At 33.2% G+C, this 16,549-nt stretch overlaps 1 protein-coding gene across 2 annotated transcripts in view; it reads right to left on the bottom strand.

Annotated features, from left to right (window-relative positions):
- Positions 1–16,549, bottom strand: part of VGT1 (vacuolar glucose transporter 1) — a 43,996-nt gene that overhangs the window by 25,483 nt on the left and 1,964 nt on the right. The window contains exon 1 of one of the 2 annotated variants that reach the window (XM_088219829.1): positions 5,085–5,107. The exons of the other annotated variant lie outside the window; for it this stretch is intronic. Coding sequence (XP_088075955.1) covers positions 5,085–5,092 — 8 coding nt within the window. The 5' untranslated portion in view covers positions 5,093–5,107. Of the gene's footprint in view, positions 1–5,084; positions 5,108–16,549 lie in introns of those variants that run through there. 2 annotated transcript variants of the gene reach the window in all.

Here is a 16,549-nt window from a genome sequence, read left to right as displayed (position 1 = left end):
GAACAAAGTACCGAAGAGGGTATCACCCATATGAAAAACATTTACAATTGTGTTAGGGTGTAAATCACATTCCCAAAATTCTCCAACCTAACAATGTCATGTCCTGATTTAATTAGTTTCCTAAAATGAGCGTAATTAATTGTTAAGGTTTCCTTTTCTGCAGTTAGGATGTATATGTATAGTGGCATTATTCAATATTATTTTTTGAAAGAAAAAGTTAAAGTATAAATTAGTATAGCACCAAAGGGGGTACCGCCCATATACATAAGAATTTACAATGATGTAAGGGTACCAATGACATACTCAAAATCTTCATTCCTAATGATGTCATGTTCCAAGATAAAAGACTCAAAATATTTAAACCACCTACCTCTAAGTTTAAATCTATCTACCTATAATCCCTCCAAAGCTCTTAAATTCATTTCTTTTCAAATGATCCAAAAAATAGCCAATGGGATAATCTTTACAATATTTTTAGTTGAATGAATTCCTCTCCAAGCCCGTACTTCAGCAAGCACCGACCCCGTAGAGACCCAATGAATACCAAGTAAGCTATAAATTATGCACCACAACTCATACACCACAGGGCATCTGAGAAGTAAGTGACAGCAAGTTTCCTCTGCTTTTCTGCATATGAAGCAGCCATTAGCCAGAACCAGTCCCCTCTTTTGTAGCTTGTCCAGGGTCAAAATGTTTTCTCTACAGGCTTCCCAGCCAAAAAATGCAACTCCCGGTGGTATCCTGACCTTCCAAATCTGAATATGAGGGAATGAATGCCCACTGTTGTAATCCTTCCCAATTATCCAATTGTAGTATGATGAAACAGTAAACTCTCCCTGCTTATTCAGAATCCAGATAACATTGTCCGGTTTATCAATGATTTGACAATTGGAAATCAACTCCAATTGTCACCAACTTCCCAATCATTCAAATTTCGTGTGACATTAACCGACCAAGAGTATCTGCCATTCTCCAATGTATAAGCTTCCTCAACCCGCTGATTTTTCACCTGTGCAATTGCATACAGACTAGGAAATCTGTTTTTTAGAGATTCCCCTTCCAGCCACTTATCATGCCAAAATCTGATGACATTGCCTCTACTTAACTGCCATTTGAAGCATTCTTTGAAACAAGGCCACCCCTTCTTTATGTTCTTTCACAGCCCAAACCATGGCCCTTTTTATCCAGTCGCCCAACATCTTCAAGTGCGGCCCCACACCATCTTGTTTCAACAACCTTTCTCCATAGCTTTTCATCTTCCTTCACGTACCTCCATAACCACTTTCCTTTTAAAGCTTTATTCATTTCAACAAGAGAACAGATTCCTAACTGACCCTCCACTATCGGTTTCTTAATTTCTGACCATCTTACCAAGTGATATTTTTTCGTTTTTTCACCATCACCCCAAAGGAGTCGACATTGAATATTTTCAAACTTTTAGCAATACTACATGGAATGGTTAATGTGGTAAGATAATAGATGGGAAGATTAGCAAATGTGCTCTTTATGAGAGTATACCTACCGCATTTTGATAGAAAATGTCTCTTCCATCCTGCAAGTCTAGATTCAAACATCTCCACCACAGGTTCTCAAGTTGTTTTATCTTTAAATTTCGTACCTAGTGGTACGCCAAGATATTTAATGGGTAAATTTGCTGATCTGCATTCCAGTATCCTAGCAAAACTGCCATCATCACCATTGTTTCCCACCCTAACCAATTCATATTTTTAGAGATTAATATTGAGACCCAACACACCTTGAAAGCACAAAAGAAGATTCTTGAGATACAGCAAGCCTTTCTTTTCAGGTTGGCAAAACAGCAGTGTATCATCTGCAAAAAACAAGTGCGAAATCTCCATTTTATTGTCTCCTTTGCCGACTGTCACCCCTCTTATCAATCCAAGTTCTATTGCGCTGTACATCAATCCATTTAAAGTCTCCATAACAACAATAAATAATAGCGGAGAAAGTTGATCTCCTTGCCTCAAACCCTTGAACCCATAACGACAATAAAATTATAATATTCTCCGACATGATATTAGAGACATAAGGGGTCATCTTCCACAATTTTTTTTGGCCTTTATTGCCAACAACCTATAGCCCTAAACCGGTCTTCATAACTGGAAAACATCATCACCAACCAGCCTTTATGGTCGAAAAATTTCTAACAGCTCCCAGCCGCACCTAAACCCAATAGCACCCAGCCCACTGTCGCGTTTTACCTAAACCAGCCTTCATAGGTAGCCTTAATCATTAAGATATTGAGAGGATAACGTCTCTTATTAATAATCTAGACAAATCTTCAGGTACTTGCTCATTGGCATATTCAGGTAAGTTTTGGTTCCTATTTAATTAAATGTCTCAGGTACAGCTTTCGCGAATCCATGGACTTGGGAGCTACTAGTCATATGACCCACTAACTGATTTTCTTTTTTCACATGTCCAAGTAGGAAGAAAATAGCCACATGTGATGATTCTTTGACCATCATAATAGGAATATGAGGTGTCAAAATAAACTTATCTGAATTTAAAAAATATTTTTCATATTCCTAACCTGCCCACAAACTTCATCTCCATCCAAAAACTCACTTGAAATTGCATTGCAATATTGTTTTTCACCACAGTTTTTGTGTATTTTAGGACAAGAAGGGGACGATGACTAGACATATTAGCGAAGGGGATGAGCCTCTACTACCTCGAAGCACCGAGTCAATAAAACGTTCCCAAGGGCAAGTTTCCTTATTCTTTTATTTTGGAGTCTTTTTCATCCAATAAAGATAAAATTTGGCTTCATCATCACCAACTTGGACATCCATCATTTCAATTTATTGAAATCATGTTTCTTGTTTTATTCAAAGGTCTAGATGTTGAATATTTTTATTGTGAAGTGTGCCAACTTGCTAAAGACAAACATGTATCCTTTCCAATTAGTAATAAAAGAAAATTTGTTTCTGTTTTTTCTAATTAAAAGTGATATTCGGGAATCTTCTATTGTTCCTTATGTCTTTGAGGCAAGATGGTTTTTTGTCGATTATATTTTTTTGCTCAAACATAAGAACAAAGTCAGTATTGTTCTCCTAAAGCTCTTTTCCATGACTAAGAATCATTTGGTGTCAATATCAAAAGATTTACTTCAGATAATACAGGAGCCATCTTGTGTCAACATCCAACAACAAAATAAAATCTTAGGAAGCAAAGATGATCATCTTCTTAAAATCAATCAAGTGTTTCTGTTTCAGCAATCCTAACTTATTTTGGGGGAAGCATATTCTTACAACCACACATCTCATCAATTGGTTACTGTTAATAAGGATTTCATGTTAAGTAGGATAATATGTTAAATAAGATATTTTATTATTTAAACTTCTAATAATAAAGCAATATCATATAATTAGAATCCTCATAAAATAAGAATAATTCACTTCATATACACCTTAAGTGTAAACACAAATAAGAAGAAATAAAATTAAAAATTTATTTTTTCTCCAAAAATCTTCATAATATTAAAACCAAAATAAAACTATTTTAAAGTTTTAATTTAAGAGTTTTTTATAAAACTCTAAAATAGTAAAAAAAAAGCTGAGATGGTATTCAACTACCAAAAAAACCAAACTCATCACGACCCAGACAGAGTCGCTGCTCAACCCCGGCTAGCACACCAATCAGTTTCTGCGTGCGTGAGCCACACGCGCCGCCGGCAGCAGAGGTGCGTGAGCCACACGTGCCATCGGCTTTATCCCTTTCGGCCAGAAAAACTTTGGAACAACATCGGAAAAGCCCAATCGAGACAAATCTGGCTCATTTCTGCACGAAATCTGGCTTGATCACACATATCCAGCCTTTTATTTGCGCAGCAGCGCGCATCCGACAGATCTGTATTGCACCCTCCATCGCTCTGTTCCAGCCAATCCGCGTTTGGAGATGGGTCAATTGCTCCTCCTGCACGCCACACTGCTCCGGTCGCTGCTGAGTCGTGCTGTATTGACCAGACAGATCTCCTCCGCCGCGCCATTCCGTTTTTCCACGCAAGGGGACGTTTGGTATGGTCATTCTGCGCGCCGGACCACTCAAACCTGGTCCGTCCGTGCCTGAGCCGAGCCAAGGCAGATCTAATTCCCCTTTTTTTGTCCTTTTTCGGTTTTTTCCTTCTTTTGACTCCTTTGGTGCAGATTAGGAAGTTCGCTTTTCATTACTAGATATTTTTCTTCTTGTTTTTAGTATTCTAAGATAACATAAGCAAAAAAAGTAAGTGTTACTAGTTTTAATAACTCTTCATTACAAATCAGTTTCGTAAATCTTGATAGAACTAATTATTTTACTTGGTCGATATCTTATTTATTGTTCATCAAATCTAAAAAATTGTAGGATTACATTACTAATTAGGTGAAAAAACCAGATGTTGGTAGTTTAAAATATAATAAATGGGATTCTGAGAGATCCTTAATAATGTTATGGCTCATCAATTCCATGCAACCATACATTGACATAACATATTTATTGCTTAATACTATCGAAAAGATATGAAATGCAGCATCTTTTACATATTTACAAATGGAGAATAACGCCCAAATTTATGAACTCTATAATAAAGTTCATAGCATAAAGTAAAGAAAGATGACTATTTCTTAATATTTTTCTGAACTGAATGAATTATGACAGAAGTTAGATTACTATCACGATTTTCAAGTAAATTGTCTTGCAGATGCAGTCAAATTTTAGAAATTAATAAAAAAAATAGTATATTTATAACTTTTTAACTGGTCTAAACAGCGAATATGATTAAAAACGGGTCCAGATGTTTGATAAGGATCATCTTCTCTCATTGGAACAAACTTATGTTTATGTCCACTCAAAAAAAGTATAAGAAATGTCATGCTTCACATTGCACTAATTGAAAAGATTGGATTAGTTGCTCAGTATGACCAATCCAAAGATATTCGAAAGTGTGACTATTGTGGCAAGTCAAAACACATTAGAAAAACTTGTTGAAAGTTACATGGAAGACTAATTAGATATTGGGGAGGAGGAAGGGGTGGAACCACGAGAGCTCAAGCAAATTTTGTTGAAGCCAGGGAAGCACGTACCTCACCATCCATTGGAGCTTTTTCTACAGAAGAAATACAAACCTAAAGAGTCTTCTGAGTCAACTTAACTCTTCATCAACTGTTAGCACATCAAATTTGCTAAAATTAGGTATTGCTCATTTTTATCCTATTTTCACTCTTGATACTTAGATCATAGATTCTGAAACTAATAGATACATAATCGATTCTAGTAAATAATTTTTAACATACTCTTCTTATACTGAAGGAAAAAATATCAGTATAGCAGATGGGTTATACACCCTCATGTCTTGGACAGATTTCATTAATTGTACTTCTGCTATTACACTATGTTCAGTTTTATATGTGTCTAGTTTTTCTAATAATATTTTATATATTATCATAATCATTAGAGATCTCAATTGCAAAATTGAATTTTTTCTTGATTATTACATCTTTCAAGATCTTCAAATCAAGAAAAAGAATGGGACTCGTAGACTACAAGATAGCTTATATGTCTTAAATAGAAACCAGAACTTAACTGTGAATCAAGCCACAATTGAGAATAAGGAAGTCAATATAAAAATACTACAATGGCACTGACGATTGGGAGATCCTTCATTTTTTATTTTAGAAAAAGTATATCCTACTTTTTTTAAAAGAACTTTTATGAATTTTTTATTTTATGATGCATGCGAATTTACTGAATATAAAAAAAGCTCTTATAATTTAAGTAATAATAAAAGTACTAATCTTTTTATAACTATTCATTCTGATATGTGGAGACCTACTCAGAATATCTCTCTACCTTATCATAGATATTTTTATTGATATTGTATTAGATTAACATAGATTTATCTGTTAAAAACAAAATGTAATGTATTTTCATGTTTTCACATTCCATAAAATGATATGTACACAGTTTAGTGTTAAAGTTCAGATTATGAGAACTGACAATAGTACAGAATATATGGATAGTGGATTTCGTGTCTATTTAGAGTCAAGTTGGATAATTCATCAGATAACTTGTGCCTACACTAATGAACAAAATGAGGTTGCTGAAAGAAAAAACAAATATATATTAGAGGTAACTCGGTCACTAATATTCACCATGAATCTGCCAAAAAGTTACTAGAGAGATGCAGTTCTCTTATCTGTCTATCTTATTAATAGAACGCCTTTGCAAATACTAAATTTTAAAAGTTCTATGGAAATTTCGTAAGGAAAAAATTCCTATATTATTTCCACAAAAGTGTTTGGATGTGTGCTTTGTTCATGGTACAAATATGGATAAATTATAATCTAAAACTATCATGTGTGTATTTGTTGGATATTTTTCTACCCAAAAATATTACAAGTATTATCATCCATCGTCTAAAAAATATTTTGTAACTGTAGATATTATCTTTAGGGAAACCGAGCCTTACTTCAACTCAAACCCAATACCTTTTCAGGGGGAGAGAGAGAAGGAAGAATTGATTCCCAATTGGGTAAAAATTAACAATCACATTGAGGGAAAAAATTCTATTACGGAAGGTCTTACTTAAGAAGAGAATGTTGGACGTTTAGATAAACCAGACTTGAAAATGTTTAATGAGAGATAAGTCAGAAAAAATCATTATACAGTCTGTCACACATCGAGAATCTTCTTTGGTTTCATAAGATACTGGTGAATTATCTTTCTCTTATAATTTATCGAATAAATCTATTGCTATTAGAAAAGAAAGCGAGAACTTGAACTAAGCACTCTATATCTAATTTTGTTTTCTATGACTCTCTCTTCCTCCTATAGAGTTTTTATCTTATTTATTTCCTCTGTATCTATTCCACAGGATTGGAGAGAAACTTTAAAAGATCCCAAATGAAAAAAAGTCATAAATAAAGAAATGAAATCATTGATAAAAAGTGAAATATAGGAACTTGTTTCATCTCCATAGAGAAAGAAGATGGTACATTGCAAATGAGTGTTCACTATAAAACACAAAGCATACGGATCGATTGAAAGGTACAAAACTAGATTTATTCAAACCTATGAAATTGACTATCAAGAGATATTTGCACCTTTATTATTTTTGTTTTGCGCAACTAATTTTGATTGGGATCTACAACAATTTGATGAAAAAAATACATTACTTTATGGAGACTTAGAGGATGAGGTATACATGAAAATTCTAACTGAATTTGAAGATGAAATGATGCAAGGAAACATTTGCAAATTAAAAAATGTTTTATACGGATTTAAACAGTCCCCAAGAGTATGATTCGAAAAGTTTAGAAGAGTTATGATCTCTTTTGAATATCAACAAAGCAATACTGATCATACTCTGTTTATCAAACATCGTGAGGGTAAGGACATTCTTCTTATTATTTATGTAAATTATAGTGTGGTGATTTAAGATGATATAGATGAGATGACTCGACTGAAGGAACTTTTTGCTTTAAGAATTTGAAATAAAGAATTTAAAAAAATTACAATATTTTTTGAGAATTGAAGTTGGTAGATCTAATAAAAGGATATTCAGTTTTCAAAAAAAGTATATCTTATACTTATTAGAAAAAACTAATAAGATGGGTTGCAAGCTGACAGAATCATTTATTAAGAGTAATCACAAACTACAAGCAGGTAATGGGACATCAGTTGATTTGAAAAGATTGCAGAGACTAGTTAGACGACTTATTCATCTCTCACATATCAAATCTAATATAGCATATGTAGTTAGTCTAGTGAGTCAGTAAATGCATGATTCTCATGAGAGTCATTTACATGTTATCTTCCGCATATGACGATACTGAAGTCTGCGCACCAGAAGATATATGTTTTCTAAACATGGCCATCTTAAAATAGAATCATTTACAGATTGCAATTAGGCTGGGTCTCTAAATAATAGAAGATCAACTAGAAGTTATTGCACACTTGCAGGAGGCAACTTGGTTACATAGAAAAGTAAAAGCAAAGTGCAATTGTTCGCTCTAGTGTTGAGGCAGAATATAAAGCAATGGCCTAAGGAATATGTGAATTACCATGCCTGCAAAAGCTAATGAAGGAATTAAAACTGTTTAAAAATGAGAGTCTATCCTTATTTTATGACAATAAAGTAATCATTAACATTGCTCATAATCTAATTGAACATGATAGAACAAAATACACTAAGATTGATCGACACTTTATAAAAGAGAAAGTGGTTTATGATTCCCTACTCTTATATCATGTATCTTCTGGTTCCCACGTGCTTGATATTTTCACTAAAGGACTATACAATAAATCTCTCCAGAACTTGATTTGCAAATTGGGCATGTGTAATATATTTGCATCAACTTAAGGGGGAGTGTCGATAAAGATTCCATGTTAAGTAAGATATTATGCTAAATAGGATATTTTATTATTTAGAGTTCTAATAATAAAGAAATATCATGTAATTAGAATCCTCCTAAAATAAAGATAACTCATTCTATATATACCTAAATGTAAACACAAAAAACAATAAATAAAATTAGTGGTTTATTTTTTCTCTAAAAATCTTCAGTTACCTTCTAGAGTCTTCGAATTCTAGAGTTCAACAGGCATTCTCTCCACATAATATCCTAATCTGTATGCAAATCATCTTGTCCCCAAGATATTTGGATGTGTATTATTTATCCATATCCACAATCCAACTCAGGGGAAATTAGATAGCATTAAAATATGTTTTTGTAGATTACTCTTCAACTCATACCATTTTCATAAAAAATGTGCTATGTCTCGATGTATGTTACTTTCCATAAGCACAAGCATTTTTTCATCACTCCTTATCTTTAGGGAGAATTACAAAATGGAAGATAAGGATCTTTTACTTGACCTTCTGAAACTAGCTCCTTTATTCTTTGCTCACGTGCATGTAAGTTACTAATAAGTTCTGCAACAGTAAGCTTTGGTAGATGACATAACTTTTCAATTGCTGAAATTTTTGGTTCAAACCTCGCCAATAAGCTTATCAACATTTTTTCAACTACTTTGTTGTTTGAAAATGGCTCTCCAAATAACTTTATTTTGTTTACAATCTCCAACAATTTTCCAGCATACTCTTTAACAGTCTCACCTTCCCTTAGTTTATGCAATCTCAAACTCCCTTTTCAATGTAAGAAGTTTGAATACTTTTCATCCTATCATTGCCTTCATACTCCTTCAACTTTTCCCAAATTTCTTTAGGAGTTTCACAAGTCATCAAATTCAAGAAGATAGTTTCTAACAAGGCTGAGTGCAGACATGTCAGAGCTCTTGGCTTCTTGGCTTTTTGCTCTCTATAATTTTTAAGTTGTGCAATAGTTGGATCACCTCCAAATGGAGTTGGTTCCTCACCACTTTCTACTACTTCTCATAAATTCAAGGCCTTCAAGTAGGCTTTCATTTTGATCATCCACAGTCGATAGTTTCTCCATTAAACAATAGAGGTCTGGTCCCTAAGAAGTTGTTTGCAGACATATTTCCGCTGCTCTCAAGGTGTTTGATTTCTTTTCCTTACAAACACTAAAGATTGCACTCTCACAGGTCTCTCAAGAATGAGAGCTCTAATATTATTTGGTAGATATATTTAAAAAAGAGAAAGTATAAATAGAAACTTAAGTTTTCTTGTTATATTGTATTCAAAATATAAAAAGAGTTTATATAAGAAAGAAGATACATACATATGGTAAACCATACATAAATGTACTTACATGCACCTTAAAATTCATGTACTTATCTAAACATACATGCACCTTAAGATTCATGTACCCATCTAAGCATATGTGCACATTCACAAAATGTGCACTAAGAAAAATCTTAATACATTAATGATTATTTCAAATAATTTTGTGATTTCACTTATTGATCATTCAAATATTAAATAATATTATTTTGAGAATTTCTCATAATTGATTTTGTGACTCAATCAACCCTAGGTGCGATGCCTAAGAACCTTAGGTGTGAAATTTAAATTTTTCTCTATTTCTTAGTAGGCAAATTAACTCTAAATCCTACATTACTTAGCCTACAAGCTGGACTTACTGTCTGCTGCAAGGATTCATCTTTGTTCCCATGTCTCTTGCTTGAAGTCATAGTAGTGAAATTTACGAGGCTTGCGTAGACTCCAACCTATGTAAGAGAAAGGCACTCATAGACCAGCACCTAAAGGTGGAAAGGAACAACTCTTTATCAATTAGGAAACACTCACTAGCTGATGCTTCTTGAGAAGATGAAGTGGATCTAACCACCCGTATCCTACATCGACACTCGCGGACAAGCACCTCAACTAGGGGACAAGTGATGCTATGCACATAAGCCATAAACAAACCCCCCAACTGATTCACAAGTCAGGTGGATAAAAGAGAGAGCCAAGGAAGAAAAGCAAAAGAGAACTACAGCATCCACCAGGAGCCCTACTGACAACCTCCTTTGCTCCTAGTTATGACTTTTAGGTCCCTTATAATTTGGACTTTAGTTAGTTGGTATTACAAAAGTAGGGCACGGGACCCATGGAAACAACAAATGGAAGGAGGATGAGTTTATGGATGGATAGGAAGTTGGTTTCTTTAAGTAACTCCATAAAAGCTACATTAAGTAACTAAATAAAAGTTGTAATTCTTTAACAATTTCTATTAAGTATTTAAATTTAGATATAGACTAAGAAGTTGGAATGAAACAAGAATTATAATTCCTAAAATTATAATTAGATTTAGATTAGGAATTGGAATAAAACTAAGATTATGATTCTATTGATAAGAATATTTTGTTGCTTAATTAGTTGAGATGATGTAATTAATTAAAATCTTATTAAAATAGTAATTTCTTTCAATTAAAATTCTATTATAATAGTAATTTTTTATCTGTAGGTAGGAATTTATTTATATATACTCCAAGTATAACAACGTACAAGGTATCATAAAATAAAGTGAATATTTTCTTTAAAAAATCTTTATGATATTAGAGTCAAATAAGTATGTTTTAGAGTTATGATTTCAGGATTTTTTTTTTCAAACCCTAAAATAGCACAAAAGGGTGAATTAATACCCAGCTATCAAAATCTAATCTCACCACCCACCTAAACAGAGTTGCAGCCTCACTGCCGGCCTGCCGCCTAACTCCGGTGACTGTTTTCTCGAACAAGTGAGCCACACGCGCTGCCGACGTGCAGTCAAAAAATTTGTGACCCAGCTCAAATTGTGTCGCCTCTTCCTTCGACGGCCTTGGCTTATCCTTCTTCAGCCTTCTGGTTTAGCGCACAGGGTCCGACTTCATAGATCCGGCGCCCCTTCCTCTCTGCCACGCGAATCAGATTGCATCAGGACCACTGCGTGATTCCGTACGTCTTCTTCAGGCAACCATGAGCGTGTGGATCTTCTTCTCCAGCCAAGTTTGGTCTCACATTGCATCATGCGCTATGATCTGGTCACGTCGGCCCTCTAATCTCCCCACGCCGCACACTTGGTCCTGTTCAGATCTAGTTTCTTTGCAATCTGTGCCATTCAGATCCGTTCCTCCGCGCACCGAGTCGACCGGCCTTCTCTGGTTCCGTTCTTTAAGCGCCGCCACTCCTAGTGTCGCATCTGTGCTACTGCCTACCTGGACGAATCTAGTTCCGGTGATCTTCTCCGGGCTTGCAGCATTTTTTCCAGCCTTCGTTGGTGCTGGTCAGAGAGTGTATTCTATCTCGTTGAGATTAGCTAGTGAGTATTGTTTTATCCCTGTTTTTAATTCTCTAAAATGACAGAAACAAAAAACTTATTGTTCCTAATTTGGATAACCCCACATTACAAATCAATCCTGTAAATTTTAATAGAACTTGTTATCTTGTTTACTCAGAATCTTGTTTATTGCTCATCAAAACTAGAGAATTTTAATATTATATTATTGGTGATATAAAGAAACCAGATGTTGTTAGTTTGGAATATAATAGATAGGATTCTGAAAACTCCTTGATAATATCTTGAGTCATCAATTCTATGCAATCTCACATTCGCCGAACGTATCTGTTGCTCAGTACTAAAGAAAAAATATAGAATGTAGCATTTCTTATATACTCACAAGTGGGTAATGATACTTTGAATAAGATTCATAACACAAACCAATGAGACATGATTATTTCTCAATATTTTTCTGAATTCAATAGACTATGACAGGAGTTAAATTATTATCAAAATCTCCAGTCATATTGCTCTGGAGATGCAGCCAAGTTTCAAATATCGATAGAGACTGAGTGGATTTATGATTTCTTATATGGTCTGAACACACCGAATATGATTAGATACGGGTTCAGGTACGAAGTAAGAATCATCTTCCCTCATTACAACAAACTTATACTTACGTTCAATAAAAAAAAAATAAAACAAATGTCATACTTGACATAGCACCAGTTGAGAATGTTGGATTAGTTGCTCAGTTTGATCAATTCAAAAACCTACAGAATTGTGACTATTGTGACAAGACGAGACACACTAAAAAAACTTACTGAAAATTGCATGAACGACCAAATAGAAGTCGTGGGGGAAGAAAAGATGGACCTATGAGAGCTCAAACAAATTTAGTTGAGACAAGTGAAACACCTAACACATCAACAGTTTGAGCTTTTTCAACTAACGAGATTCAAAATCTAAAACATATTTTGTCTCAACCTACCTCTTCATCAACTATTGGTAGATCAAATATGATAAAATCAGATATTACTCATCTCCCTCTTATTTCTACTCCTAATACTAGATTACAAACTTTGCACCTAACAGATACATGATAGCTCTTATAAAGAATTCCTAACATATTTTTCTTTTACTAAAGAAGGAAATGTCAGTATAACAGATGGGTCATACACTTCTGTATCTAGAACATATTCCATTAGTTGTACATCGGCTATTACACTGTGTTCAGTTTTATATTTGCCTATTTATCTCACAGTCTTTTGATCTATTAGTATCATCACTAGAGAGTTTAACTGTAAAATTGAATTTTTTTTTTTTTTATTATTGCATCTTTCAAAATCTTCAAACATAGAAGAGGATTAGCACAAGTAGGCTGTAGGATGACTTATATATTTTGGATAGAAGTCAGAACTTAATTGGGAATCAAGTCACTGTTGGAATAAGGAAATCAATCTAAAAATATTATAATGGCACCAGGGGTTGGGAAATTTTTTCTTTTTTGTTTTTGAAAAATTATATTCTACTTTGTTTAAAATTACTTTCATGAATTCTTTATTTTGTGATGCATGTGAACTTACTAAATATAAAAGGAGTTCTTATCATTTAATAGAAATCCAACTCTTTTTATAACTATTCACTCTGATGTGCGGGAATCTACGCATAATACATCTTTATCTGGTTATAAATAGTTTGTTACTTTTATTAACTGTTGTACTAGATTAACATAGATTTATCTGTTGAAAGCAGAAAGTGATATCTTTTCATGCTTCTAATCATTTCATAAGATGATATGTACATAGTTTAATGCTAAAGTTAAGATTATAAGAACTGACAATAGTACAAAAAATATAGATAATGAGTTCGGTACCTACTTAAAGTTAAACGAGATAATTTATCAGATAAGTTGTGGCTACACCAATGAACAAAATAAGGTTGTTGAAAGGAAAAACAAACACATATTGGAGGTAATTCGATCACTAATGTTCACCATGAATCTATCAAAAAGTTATTGGGAAGATACAATTCTCTCAACTGCTTATCTTATCAATAGAATGCTTTCATGAATCCTAGATTTTTGAAGTTCTCTAGAGGCTTTGTAAGAAAAAAATTTCTATATTGTTCCCACAACAGTGTATGAATGTATTTGTTTTGTTCATACTAGAAATGTGAGTAAGCTGAAATCTATATCTCTCGAGTGTATATTTGTTAAATATTCTCTTAACTACAAAAATTACAAGTGTTATCATCCACTGTATAGAAGATATTTTGTGACTATGAATATTGTCTTTAGAGAATCTGAGTCTTACTTCAGCTCAAACCCAACAGCTCTTCAGGAGAAGAGTGAAAATGAAAAGATGATGCCCAGTTTGGTAATTCTTAATAGTTACATTTAGGGAAAAAATTCTATCTTATAAGATCTTATTTAAGAAAAAAATGTTGAACATTTGGATAAACCAAAATTGAAAACATATTCAATGAGGGACGAGAGCAAAAAAGTTATCATATAATCTGTCTAGATCAAGAATCTTCTTCAGTTCCTGAAAATACTGGTAAGTCATCTTTAATTTATAATTTATCTGATAAACTCATTACTCTTAAAAAATGAATCAAGACTTGCACCAAGCATCCTATGTCTAACTTTGTTTTCTATGACTCTCTATCTCTCTCCTATAAAATCTTTATCTTATTTTTTTTCTCTATATCTATTTCATATAATTTGAGAGAAACTCTAAAATATCCCAAATAGAAGGAAACTATGATTAAAGAAATGAAAGCAATTGGCAAAAAATGAAACATCAGAACTTGTTTCAACTTCACAAGAAAAAAAAAATGATTGATTGCAAATGGGTGTTCATTGTAAAATACAAAACAGACGGGTCAATTGAAAAGTACAAAGCTAGACTGGTGATTAAAGGGTTTACTCAAATTTATGGTGTTGACTATCAGGAAACTTTTGCACCTATCGTGAAGATGAACACAATTATAATATTACTGTCTTATGCAGCTAACCTTAATTGGGACTTACAACAGTTTGATGTGCAAAATGTCTTGCTCCATGAAGACTTAAGGAAGAGATATACATAAAAAACCTCCCTTGGATTTGAAGATGAAAGAATGTAAGGGAAGATTTGCAAATTTGAAAATGCCTCATACGAGTTGAAGCAGACTTTAAGAGTATGATTTGAAAGATTTAGAAAAGTTATAATCTCTTTTGAATATCAATAAAACAATGCTAATCATACCCTATTTATTAAACATCATGAGAGTAAAGTCATTTTTCTTATTATTTATATAGATGATATTGTGGTAACTAAAGATGACTCGATTGAAAGAACTTCTTGGTTAAGAGTTTGAAATAAATGGTTTAAGAAAATTGTATTACTTTTTGAGAATTGAAGTTGTCAAATCTAATAAATAAATCTTTATTTCTCAAAAAAAGTATATTATAAACTTACTATAAGAAACTGATATGATGGGTTGCAAGCGTGAAAGCAATCATAAACTACAAGCAGGTAGTGGTACGTCAGCTGACTTTGAAAGATATCAGAGATTGGTGGAAAGACTCATCTGTCTCTCATATATCAGACTTGATATAGCATATGAGTCATTATATGCATGATCCTCACGAGACTCATTTATATGTCGTCTTTCACATATTATGATACATGAAATCTGCACCAGAAAAATGTATGTTCTTCTCTAAAAATGACACTTTAAGATAGAATCATTTATAAATGCCGATTACACTGGATCTCTAAATGATAGAAGATCAATTACCGATTACTGTACACTCGTAGAAGGCAACTTGCTTACATGAAAAAGTAAGAAATTGAGTGTAATTGTTTACTATAGTGCTGAAGTAGAATATAAAGCAATGACCCAAGAAGTATGTAAACTATTATGGTTGCAAAAGTTAATGAAAGAATTTGAATCAGCAAAATTCATTGGAAATTTGTTTTTTGGAAGTTGTATAATCAGTAAACCTGATTTAATATTTATGTTGACTATTTTGAATTCATTTTCTATTTAATGAGCTGATATATGCTGAAAAATATCAATCAAAAAAATCATTCCAGCAACTTCTTCTTTCTTCCTTGTACTTTGCTCTCAATTTTTCTACATTTTCTCAAGTTCTGACTCAATTTTTTCACAAGCCTCAACATGTAAAAACTATTCTTGTTGGAATTTGAGAAAGACGAGACAACAAATAAGGAAGAAGCAGGGGATGAGAAAACATTTCATTTTGGCACTTGTGGACAAGTTACAAAATTGAAAAAAGCAAGGCGTGGGACCAATGAAAGCAGATAGAAAGGAATGTGAGTCTATAGTTGGGTAAGAATTTTGTTTTTTAAGTAACTAATAAGAGTTATAATTCTTTAAGAACAGAATCTATATTAAGTATTTAGATTTAGATATACATTAGGAAGTTGGAATGAAACTAGGATTACAATTCTTAGATATACAATTAGATTTGGGTTAAAAACCGGAAAAAATCTAGAATTATGATTCCTAGATTGTAATAGGGATCTATTTCTATTGGCTTCCCTATAAAGAACCTATTATCATCAATAAAATCATCAAACTACTAATCCAAAGAATTTCTATCTAAAATATCGGAGGTTCTCTAAGATGAGTCTCACCATAGGCCAAGAAGACTGGAAAACCAGGAAGCAAGCAGCTTGCTTGCTTCAAGATTTTACACTATCAGGCCCTGTGATCATATCCAAAGCCCAGGACCATGAGAGTTGGATGTATAAGGAAGTTCACACTTCCCGAAACTCGCAGTATTTTAATTGTTTTAAGTTTCTGCAAATTAGGAATTGGTTAGATTTCTTCCAAAGTCATAGAAGCAACTCCCC

Source organism: Carica papaya, chromosome 1 (assembly GCF_054855325.1).
Source record: "Carica papaya isolate Zhongbai chromosome 1, ASM5485532v1, whole genome shotgun sequence".
NCBI classification, from domain to species: Eukaryota; Viridiplantae; Streptophyta; class Magnoliopsida; order Brassicales; family Caricaceae; genus Carica; species Carica papaya.
This window is presented reverse-complemented; position numbering and strand designations above follow the sequence as displayed.